The sequence below is a fragment of the Glandiceps talaboti genome, chromosome 1 (assembly GCF_964340395.1).
Source record: "Glandiceps talaboti chromosome 1, keGlaTala1.1, whole genome shotgun sequence".
Classification (NCBI taxonomy): Eukaryota; Metazoa; Hemichordata; class Enteropneusta; family Spengelidae; genus Glandiceps; species Glandiceps talaboti.
In genome coordinates, this window is record NC_135549.1 from 15,502,342 (window position 1) to 15,515,306 (window position 12,965).

The window sequence follows — 12,965 nt, forward strand, 5'->3', positions numbered from 1 at the left end:
TGTAACGTTTTGTAAAACTAGTTTGACTATGAATAATACTCGTAATATCGTACACCCTGAATGGCATTGAATCACATGTTGGTAAAACATATTTGTGTAGCAGTACACATAGTATGGTGCAATAAATCCAATCAAAATTGATTTTTGAGTCCGCACCCAAAACTCGGAGCCTAAATGCAATCAAGATTTTAACCGGTTACTATACTACGTATGGACGCAACCGACCTGTAATTAACATGTACAGTGTCTAATTATTGGTATTTTAACCATTTTCAGTGAATACATTGTCTATTGTGTTATCTACAAAATACTAGTCGAGTTACAGCTAGCATGGCTAGTGCAGGTACAAAAAAACTTACTCCGTTCATCTCCAGGTCGCCTTCCTCTGATTTGAGGTCTGTTGGTTCTCTGTAGTTGTTGTTGTTCATTTGGATCATTGGAACGAATAGCTACACAAACACAGCAGAGGCAAACTCCGAATACGGAGAGTAGAGAAACAACGCTTGCCACTATGATGACACGTGTGGTGTAACTTTCGTCAACGTAGACCAAATTAGCCTCTGTTGTTGAAGGTTCCTTTTTATCTGAAACGTTATAAGTTTGACTAGGTAATAGTAAAACTGACTTAAAAGGCAATTCAGGTAGTGTTTGTAAGGAAGGGAGAGAGAAGGGGGGGGGGGAGAAGAAGAAGGAGAGGGAGGGGGTGTTGGGGAGCAGAGGGTGTGGTGGGAGTAGGGATGTTGGTAAGGAGGAGAGACTAGCGAATAAAACTGGAGGTAATGACAACGACATCTTATCGTTCATGAAAACGATGAGTCAGTGACAGGGACAAACTATCATGTATTACGGCAAACTACTTGTAAATCACAACAATGTCAACGCGTTGACAAAAAAAACCCTGAATTTTAGACGAACATATTAGGTAACAAAATATGTTGCAAATTGATCAAGACATCAATAGTTGACATATACGACAGACTTGAAAATTAGACCACAGGACATCACAGTTGTGTTCTTAGATAGAATTGTAATAAACAAAGAGAAGTTAGTTACCATGGTGTGTGATGAGTTCACAAAAGTTTCCATGGTAACCGTCATCACATGAACAAAATCCAGAAATACAAATCCCATTATAGTTGCAATCATCATTATTGGAGCAGCCAGTCCCAGGAGACTCTGGAACGAACAAAAGAGGATATTGCAGGACATTACGATACTTTAATCTACGATTAGATAAATCAATCATTAATGCATAAATGACAAATGACCTATATGACCTACAGGTTTTTGATTTCGGAAACATATAGTATTAAACGTAGAGTATATAACGTAGAAGAAAATTAGATAATTGGTCTGGATTTAACTGAATGTAATGGGATTCATTCAAAATAGAAAAGAGAACATTAAATGTAACGAGAAGAGTCGTCATCACTTGTAACAGGCTAAGGGTTGGGGGCTATTCACGTGACTGTGTGGACAGACGAATCTAGTATCGGATGAATGCTACTGTTCTCTCTAAATATATCAATTCAGTTTGTACTATAAATTTCATATCCATTTGCACGAATGTTTGTACATACATACATACATACATACATACATACATACATACATACATACATACATACATACATACATACATACATGCATACATACATACACACATACACACATACATACATACATACATACATACATACATGCATACACAAATACATACATACATACATACATACATACATACATACATACGTACACACACACACACATACATACATACATACATACATACATACATACATACATACATACATACATATATACGTACGTACGTACATGCGTGCGTGCGTACGTGCGTGCATGTGTGTGCGCGTGCGCGCGTGTGTAATATAGGAGATACCACTGACATTCAAAAGTAAGAAATGTATACCGAATACCAAATACAACAATAAGTGAAAAGTTCAAATATGGGCTTAACCTCATAAGCGAGTATGCTAACGATTAAAGACCCACGTAGTAACTAGCAATGAAACTATATATCGATCACTGTTCATAAAAAAATACATATTTCAAAAATAAACGAATAGATTAAAGTATGCAAGTACTGTGAACTGAAATACAAACTTGAATTAAAATACATGGTCGATCAGAAGACTATACACGCAAAAGTCCCCCAACGTATAGTAGGCCCTCGTTATAAATTACCATTGTACCATGGGTATTATAACAAGGATGGTTGTAGATTTATGTGTTTTGATAAGAGAAGTCTTGTAAATTACTATGCTAATAATTTAGATGAATAATGTAGATTTATAGATACGTGTAGAATTAACTTATCAAATCTTTTGTATTTGATGTTTTAGCTATGCTACTGTAATGACTGCCACTTACATGGACTAAACAACAACAATAATCAATGGCAACAAAAACGACGACGACGACGACGACGACGACGACAACAACAACAACAACAACAACAACAACAACAACAATATTAATAACAAAGACGACAACAACGTACGATGACTACGGCGACAACAATATGGGAGTCTTCAGTAGTTACAAGGGGAGGGCCGGGGAAAATCAGGTCCCGTTGAGTAACATACTCTCCCCCGTTAAAATATCAAAAATGTGGTTTAATTGCTGTCAGACATGGAAAAAGACACTAGTCCTAGGATCAATGATTTCAAGGAATTAATCCCAATGCTGCCACTGAAAGTTTAAAGGTACTGATTATTTCCCAATTACTACCAAGAAAGTGAATTTGAGTGAAGGCAGTGCATTAATCATACCTGTGTTTGGATCTCAATAGCTAGCTGAGCTGAAGGCCAGAACATTATATCGCTAACACTTGATGGGCACACTTCCGACATTGTTGGGACCAATACAAGGTCAACATCTCCATAACATTATCCATAATAACTTATCAAAGTTTACTCCTGTGAGACCCACTTCTCTGCTTACATCACAGCTGACAATCAATTCACTGCATGGTTGTCAACAGCGATTTGATTGACATGGTCTGATACTGTGGTACTTCAACCTAACCCTAAATTTAACCCTAACCCTAACCGATTTGGCAGCAGTGAGATGTTGAACCGATAGCAGTTAAATCAAACGAAATCAACCCCCCTGATCCTCCTTTACTTGACGGGGTCGAAATTATGGCATGTCAAATATACAACATGTATTACATTGCAATCCCTGTATGGTCAATGGATATGGATTTCTTGCAGGGAGCTGTTAATTTCACCTCAATTATTCAACCTATATACAAAGTCATCCTAAGTTATTCGTTATCAAATATATGAATTTAGCTTCGACTAATACAGCTACACAGGGCTACATATTGATTTCCATTTTTTTTAGATTAACTTAACACATTAAGAACTGACATATATGAAACTACGAGTTCGTCAACTTTCTTTTGGTTTACATCTTTAGACTCGACTGTTACGGTAACACGTTAATCAAGTAATAATTACGTGTTTCAGTAGGATAGGTAACTTTATATAGTTTTTCTTGTGACCATTAAACGTGTTTGAAAATGTCTTTAGGGTAATCTATAGGTTAGTTCATATGTTTTATAGGTTGCATTTGTACTTAAACCATTGTCATGCCGGTATCGTACAAGATGATTTAAGATAATTGTATTCCTCCCAATTTGAACATCTTAACTCAATTTGAACATCTTAACTCATACAGGATGTAGTTCAGAGGATTGATGTCGCAAATACGACAAATATACCGATTTAGTAGCAACAGTGTGTTTGTGTGTGTTGCGACTTTTCCTATACAAACTGTCAATACAATACCTTCCCGGAAATATCAAATTGATCCGTTTTTGAACGAATGAAACACCTGCAGAATCAAAGTACGCGCCAAACTCATAATTATAACGTGAAACAAGCTGGTGTACGTGTAGCATATTGCGTCAATTGGTTGCAGGATGTATTGCCATATCCCTCGAATTTTCAGAAGTTAATATATTGTCGTCGTGAGAACAGGTCTTCATAGAACATATCGGGGTTAGCTATTTCACATACCTTGGAGAGATATGTGTGGATAATTACGTCATGGCATTGTATACTGAGGAACTCCGAAATGCGTCACCGTGGTTCTTGTAGGTGTAACGCAACATTTAAGCTCACATTCTTAACGAACAAAAAGTGATTTTTTTTTTAAAAGAGAAAAGGGTACCTTGTTACACCATCTCTTCTGCTGACTTCACTATATTGGTCACGATTTATGCAAATACATTTATTTTAAGTCTCACTATGTGATACTGTATGTAGAAACTTTAGTTATATATAGTGTTGATTCTAAAAGTCATTGATATATGGGTTACTCATATAGATGAGAATTGGGTACCACTACTATACGTCATGTCCGGTCTCCGTATGTATATGTTGCTTCCACGTCTATTGATACATTATTCATACATTTTTTTTAATAAGTGGTATATTTATCCAAATGCTAACCTGTCATGACAAGGTGAAAAATATCACCAATGAATAGTTTGATTACCTTTGTTTATAAGTGATTACTTGTTATTTCTCAGCTTGTTTACAAATCACTTTACATATAATAACAAATTTTTACACATTTGTTATAGTTTCAAATTGCTTTTCAATTTAAACATGGACTTGGTCTCGCCTCCATTGAATTGGGAACAGCGCCCTCTCATCCGTGCAATAATTTGCGGTATCACGTCCACGCACACTTAGGACAAATAAGGTGCAGTTGTGAGAATTGTTGATCAATTATTTTCACTCAAACAATGGGCAAAGTAATGCTATTCTAAAGCATTTGAACGCTCCATAGTGTATATGATAAAACGTCAGTCTGTATGGACCGGATATGGACCGTTAGTACGGCTTACTCCCAAGGTCGGGCCTTTAATTTGGTACAACTTCAATTCGCAAAACCCATATCCGGTCCTCAATGATTAGAAAACATGCTAAAGTTGTTTTATTAATTAAAAATAAAAAAACACATAAGCCATTCCTCATCTATAATATTCACATCACTTACATCTAATTGCATTCACTATCAAGGGATAGTCAAAGTATTGGCAGTTCAATTAGGGGCCAGCGACACACTTACCATATTCGCATCGAAAACCATAGAATGCATCAGCACAGAGACATATGTTAAAAACACAGGTACCGCCATTTTTACAACCATCGGCTGCATCACACCCTGTGGACCAATCAGTAGTATTTGATTCTGTAATGAAAAAGGAATTAGATGAGATTTGTAACAAAATAAACCCGTTCGATGTAAAGCGTTATTTATAGCATTCGTATATCAGCAGTGCAGTTCCAAAGGCTTTGTTTATCATTTCCATTAAATACGTAATCCGGTTTTCTCCCTTATTCAGCATCAAGTTAACCTGTTATGACAAGGTAGCTGGGAAAGAGGAAGGTGAAAAATATCACCAATGCATACTACATGGCTCTTTCAAATTGTTTTCCTGTACATGTAATAAACGCATTCGCATTTGTCCTGATGGTACTCAACAACAATACTGGTGTAATTTACAACTATATAAGAAATGCTCAGTCTGTTTATGTTCTATCTATTTTATTCAGATGCATGTTATTATGATTCATTACTGAAAAATATCATCAACTGAAATCAATTACCCCCCCCCCCCCCCCCCTCTAATAGGCTAATGTTATGATATCTTAAAACCATGCCGCCGCTTTGAATAAATGCAATTATTTCATCACTTCGGATGAAACTGAAATCGCATGGAGCAAGGATATAACAATTTTACGACAAATCCGAAAATTCATCTTCATTACCATCATTAGTGTACGGTATTTAGAATGAGCGACAAGTACGTTAATGTAAAATGTGATCATCGGGGAAGTTATTCCTATATCAACGTGACAGGCGAATGACCCCAATTATAATTAAATTGGAAGGGTTTCAAAGAAGGCTTTCTAATATTGTGCATTCAGAAACATTGCCAGAACAGTTTGTTTAGAGGCGATCTTTTTCGTTGACTTAAACTGTCCTGCAAGACAGACTTCTGAAATGATACAAGCGCCTCAGGTCAGAAGTCATTACGTTTCAATCTGAAACAAGCGCCTCGGGGCAGAAGTCATTACGTTTCATTCAATGAAACAAGCGCCTCAGGTCAGAATTCATTACGTTTCACTCAATGAAACAAGCGCCTCAGGTCAGAAGTCATTACGTTTCACTCAATGAAACCAGCTCCTCGGAGCAGAATTATTAACATTTCATTCAATGAAACAAGTTCCACAGGACAGAATTCGTAACGTTTCACTAAATGAAACGACTCCTCGTGACAGAATTCGTGACGTTTGACTCAATGAAACAAACTCTTCGTGACAGAATGTATTACGTTTCACTCAATGAAACAAGCTGCCCGTAGCAGACTTTACAATAATTTTTCCTGTCAACCTTGTTTGGGTAGCATTTTCTAGACACAATAAGTACCATAGAAGCTTATGGAAATAAATTGAACCCCAAGACGGAAATCTGGCAAATTTACTATAAATTAACTTTACTTGACAAATGAGTGTTTCAAATAGCCATATTTGGAAAATGTCGGTAAATAGAGATGCAATCTTTCCTATATATGGAGTGTACCTTGAATAGCATAATAAATGGATGGGTGAATGAATTTTGAAAATATAATTATATACAATTCGAATAAACATCACATGAATAAATATGTTTACAGAGATAGAGGATAGAATTGACTTCATTTAATTAAATTCCATTCCTAGTCAGATCTGTAGTTTAATTATTATAGGGGAACGCCATGCCAGGAAATATGTGTCTTTTCATACTTTTGGTTCTGGAGAGTCATTTCATGATTTCACATCACATAATTTTACTCAATTACCAAAAAACCCACCAAATTGAAACTCTATTTCACCTCCATTGTTCTTAAAATGACCCACCGTTGCATCATGGGACATACCTACATATTTACTATAGTTGCACATTGAATATTGGTAATAAAAGGTAATAAGCACGGAGAAGTCATGAATATCCAGTGTGCATTTAATAAAAAATATGATTTTGAAAATACATTGATGTCCTGGAATGGCGTTCCCCTTTTAGTCAATTTTAGTCGGTTTTAAATATTCCAAGGCTTAAATGGATGTCAGCATAATTGACTATTAGTGTGTTTATTATTACTGGTCAAAAAGCAAACATGTTCAAAACAGCGCAAATGGTAGCGAATGGTGGTTGACTCCATATTTGAAATTTGTACCGATTCTGTAGTCTAACCAATTTCGTCATTTCTGCCTATAAACAAACGTGATCGGTACATGCATACGAACCAGCTCAGATGAATACTTTAATTATATATGATCTCAGTGTACTCTCTAGTTAATAAACTCGCCGAGAAAGAATCGTAGGTGATAACTGAGTTCAAACCGGTAAAGTCTAACTTACTCTTTGTCGTCATAACAACCAGGCAGTGAGACAACAAGATGATGGAAGGTAAAAATGTAACCATGGCAACAACCCAGTATCAGTTTCCTGTGGAGGGAAATCGTATATCAGTGCATGATCAATTAAATAAATGTACCCAACATCAATCAAATATGCACACGGTTAAATGTCGATATAGATCCTTTTGGTATTTTTACCCATATTTTTTTCTTTACAAATAAAGTGACGTGTTTGTTTGATACTGTATGATAAAGATGATTATGATGTATATAACACGAATTCAAGTTATGTGATCTCATCATTTTCTACAAGACCCAACACAAATACAGATGTCGTGTATTAATTACGTATCAACAAATTACATATACAGCATACAGTCTCAATAGTGTCTGGTATACCTATATTAAGTGTATTGTTACTCTCTAGTGATTCAGACATTGGAATTGCAATGTCAGAGGTAGACAGCTTATAGCTCTCAGCGGAGGCAGCGGTAATACCTCGCGTTTTATGTTGTCTATCGAGGTGTTTTTGCGAGCACTTTCTCCGCTGTCATGAATGAACGCGTTCATGTTTGTCACGTCTTTTTTATTTATTTAATTTCTCACCAACTAGACCAAGATTCGCACTAATCTCTAGACATGCGATGAAAGTGTCACCGTTTTAACCCCTTCAGGTGTGTCTCACTTAAAAGAAAAAATGTTAAATCTTCTAGAGAGCAACGTTACCTTAACCTTTGAACCTTTACTTGTCAGAGCTATGAATAAACTGAATTAGTACGTCTAAAATTAAACGAAAAATCATAGAAACCTTTCCGAACGGAGAACTCTGATTACAATTATGCCATGAAAACCTTGCTGGGTGAAATACACAGTTATTTCTACTATTCCTGTCAGTAGTTAACTGACTGCCTCCCATATGGTGTACAGAATTACATTTGACTCCTATGTGAACAGAAAATTGCCAGTATAATGAATGCATACAGCGCCCTCTTATGACATGTAGGAACTATCTTTCAATTTAAGAAAGTGAAAATCGCTTTTTTGTTGGAAACGCCCATCAAAAGCATTTAGTATAACTATGTGAAATGACATTATCAATGTGTATTACACCTCAACGCTCTAATACGTGCTGTCATTGGTCAGAATCGGATCACATGACCTTTAATTATGCAAATTAGTCATTAACATGAACGCAACAGCCATCATATTAATTGGTCTTATGTATCATAATATTATATGTAAATCTAGATGTAATATTGAACTGCCACTGATGATATATAACCTCATTTGTAACTATGATTAATTATGAAAATTGTTCATCAAGTATGCAAGTCACTCTTGATATCATGAATATATCCACGATGTTTGGTGAAATTCTACGCCACCGTTGATTATAGCGTATCACATTGATGAATATTATTATGTTAATTAGTGGTTGATATGTAAATTGTGTATATATATATTATATGTGTCATGACACATCAATATATATATATATATATATATATATATATATATATATATATATATATATATATATATATATATATATATATATATATATATATATATATACATATTCATTAAGTTAGCTGACATTCTAAACAACTATTGACATGTAAACTACTTATTATGCACATTATGCTAATTAGTTTCGATGGATTTCGCTAGAAAACTAAATCACCTAAAGCAATTACCGTATAAGACAGACAGACATACAAACATACATAAATACACACATACATACATACATACATACATACATACATACATACACACACACATACACACATACATACATACACATACATACATACACACATACATACATACATACATACATACACACACATACATACATACATACATACATACATACATACATACACACATACATACATACATACATACATACATACATACATACACACACATACATACATACACACATACATACATACATACATACATACACACACATACATACATACATACATACAGACAGACAGACAGACAGACAGACAGACAGACAGACAGGCGGGCAGGCAGGCAGGCAGACAGTCAGAACGATAACATAAACTTCCCATTATTGGAGTCATAAAGGATGGGTAACCCAACACCTATCCATATATACTTGAAGTTATTTCAAGTAATGTTGTACGGAAGTAATCAAATAAAGTGCCTTCTAATTGTAACCCCACTACGTCGAAGAGCACGGTAGTACAACTCATTGTGGTCGTATAGAGACGTATAATCTGTCATCACTGACCGACAACTTAAACGATTATAGAAATAACATCTTGGGTAATCAACATGAACACTTTTCAATATGGGAAACTTGAGGGAGGTCTGTATAATACATTAGGTGGTTTGTATACATCTTTAAACATTCTCGAATCTTTGTCTAAACACGATAATACTTTCTGGTATAGTTTGACCTGAATAATTTCACTAACAATTACAAATGTAAAATTAAATTCCGTTCTCTCTTTTTTTGCATGGCAAGGCAATCGTGCAACTATGGATACAATCTACTCTGAAATTGATAATGTTGGTACGAATGTCTTCATCTGTAACATCTGTTGTTTCAGTTAGTGTCATAGTGACTTGCAATGCAGCCTTATTCGAACAGATCAGGTTGCTTTATCATATCATCCAGATGTCAACAACTCACACTCGCAATATCAGTGATTAATCTAGTTTAGACATGATTAACATAATTCAATTCATCGAGTATAAATGATTGTCAACTTATACACCTAAGTCGCAGTCGTACGTTATGTTTGTCAGTCGCCGAAATACCGCGTGGCTATTAGCAGATTATAAGAAGCCACAAATTGATTTAAAGCTGAAAAAATTAGAAGAAGAAAAATGATTTAAATACATCATAATGTTACATAAAGAAGGAGGAAAATATATGCATGGGGTTCTCAGCAGACTTGAGTGTAATCTGATGCATTTAAACTAAGACAGTCACACAGAAAGGTCGTGATTTGTTTACTTGACACGAGCAATGATTTAGATGGGAAATATTTGTGAACTAAGACAGACACACAGAAAAGTCGTGTTTTGTTTACTTGAGTAATGATTTAGATGGGAAATATTTGTGTCGGGGTGTGACAATTTATGCATCATGCACTGTTAACGATATATCTGTCCTTGAAAACAGTGAACAGAGAAATATGGTTTACCGTGGGCTATACATGCTATGGTATGATGATGACGAACATTTTATTACACTAACACCTTTTTGCATGATAAGTTCAAACGTAAATTGAGACCTCGTTCGTTGGCATTCTTCGTACGTAATAAATCAGTTATGTACCGCTCAAAACCTCGAAAAGTTATCTAGGGTACAGTGCAATAGTGTATATATATATATATATAATGTGTGTGTGTGTGTGTGTGTGTGTGTATATATATATATATATATATAATATATATATATATATATATATATATATATATATATATATATATATATATATATATATATATCCAGACGTCAACATATATATACATACATACATACCACTTCTGCCGTCAGGTATGCCTAATTCCATATTTATGAATATTTAATATACAACTGTAACAAAGTACGCAATGTGTAAGATATATTTTCTTACATAGGCTACAACACAACTGTATCGTGTTTAACAACTGCCTTCTTTATCTTATAATGTTGAAACATATGTTTTTATTAGTGAATACACACACACCAGCTGGTATGGCATGCTTAATTTGAACAGAAAGAATTAAACGTGTGTTATTCTAAAAACTCGGAATGTTTACGTACATGAAACTAGGCAATTCCGGGCATATGAATCACCGGCTGTCCTTCTGACCCAGTCAATAAATGAACCACTATACACGCACAATAATCTTGTTTTTAGGTGAGTCTAATTGGCAAAATATGTGAAAGGCTACGAAACGCAATATAGTAGGCTATATGAATCAGAAAAGCGGATTGATGGACACGGTAATGAATAAAATATGCATGGCTTACACGTCAGGATGATTAGCTTGTACTGAATAGAGTTGTACTGCTGTATGTCACAGTAGGGTGTACTTGAAACAGCAATTTTCATTCAGTACTCTTGATGAACGCATTGGAGACCATTTGACCGCCATATTGTCCTGTTCAAATAGACGTATAGCCTGTAGTGTGTCGCGGTAAGGTTTAGAAGTTAAAGTCTAATAGTAAGTATTGGTCAATCAATCATATATGAATCAAAGCTGGTAAGTGGTGATTTTACCGTAGTATCTTACCTCTCTATGAAATTTCATATCAATGGACGCTGCAGTTCGTACTCCATTTGTTTTTGTTTTTTTCAGTGGAACTCCTTCTACCCCGTGTACATGCTTAGGGAACCTCGAAGCAGCGTATAAACCTAGGGGAATATCCTCGCGTACACACTTGGCTCCTAGCTGACAGTTGAATGCAGGCCTTGCAATTGATTAATCGGTTAAAGTTTGAAGCATGTACCACGGTCTGCCCCTACCGCATCATTATACATTCAATGTCACTGCTGTAGTGAGCTGATTTTTCTGTGTCACGAGAAAGCCTGACACGAAGCTCTACTCCAAAGGTCAAATGGGGGATACTCTGAGTAATACGGAAGAGTTTCCCCGGCCCTTAAATATCAGGTTCCGTGTACAACTTGCTGGTAAAATGAATTTATACTCGTTATACACTGATTGTGAGTAGAAAGCGGCCCGCGCTTTGTAAAAACCGAGCCTAGATGTGTTGATTGGCCTGATGCAATTGGATTGAGATATTGGAAAATTAAATAATTGGCCAGCAGTCAATTCTGTGCAAGGATAGCAGGTATAGGGGAATTGAGGTTTAACATACATGACTCCAAAATCTGCAAATATATCATAATTCTTAGATGAAAATAGAACTTTGCGTTTCTTTCATGCTTATTTTCAAAGGGTGAGAGGTATTATACACATAATGAAATCTAACATTTTATTTATTTATTTATTTATTTAATTATTTATTTATCTATTATTTATTTATTTAGTGTTATTTTTAGTGTTTGTAAATGATATTCAATATAAGTATATGATTTACAATGTTTTGTTTGTTTTTGTTTTTGTTTACAATTTTTCTGTTTCTGTAATTATTTGCTCAAAAATTCTAGTTTTTACAATCAGACGTCTATAAACTTACGTATGAGTGTTATCCGAGTATGTATGTATGTATGTATGTATGTATGTATGTATGTATGTATGTATGTATGTATGTATGTATGTATGTTTGTTTGTGTATGTATGTATGTATGTATGTATGTATGTATGTATGTATGTATGTATGTATGTATGTATGTATGTATGTGTGTATGTGTGTTTGTGTTTGTTTGTGTGTGTGTGTGTGTATGTATGTATGTATGTATGTATGTATGTATGTATGTATGTATGTATGTATATATGTATGTATGTATGTATGTCTACGTAAGTGTACTTTGTAAGTATTTTGAATTTTGGTATAACCGTTTAATTGTTCATTTGTAAAGAAAA

The 12,965-nt window shown here is 35.0% G+C and overlaps 1 protein-coding gene across 1 annotated transcript in view; it reads right to left on the reverse strand.

Annotated features, from left to right (window-relative positions):
* The window catches only part of LOC144442006 (uncharacterized), a 13,721-nt gene extending 1,736 nt beyond the window's left edge, over positions 1 to 11,985 (reverse strand). Inside the window, exons 1-5 of the mRNA XM_078131281.1 lie at positions 11,712 to 11,985; positions 7,444 to 7,530; positions 5,107 to 5,229; positions 1,054 to 1,176; positions 360 to 584 (exon numbers count right to left, since the gene is read on the reverse strand). Coding sequence (XP_077987407.1) covers positions 360 to 584; positions 1,054 to 1,176; positions 5,107 to 5,229; positions 7,444 to 7,507 — 535 coding nt within the window. The 5' untranslated portion in view covers positions 7,508 to 7,530; positions 11,712 to 11,985. The remainder of the gene's footprint in view (positions 1 to 359; positions 585 to 1,053; positions 1,177 to 5,106; positions 5,230 to 7,443; positions 7,531 to 11,711) is intronic.
* Between the last annotated feature and the right edge of the window lie 980 nt (positions 11,986 to 12,965).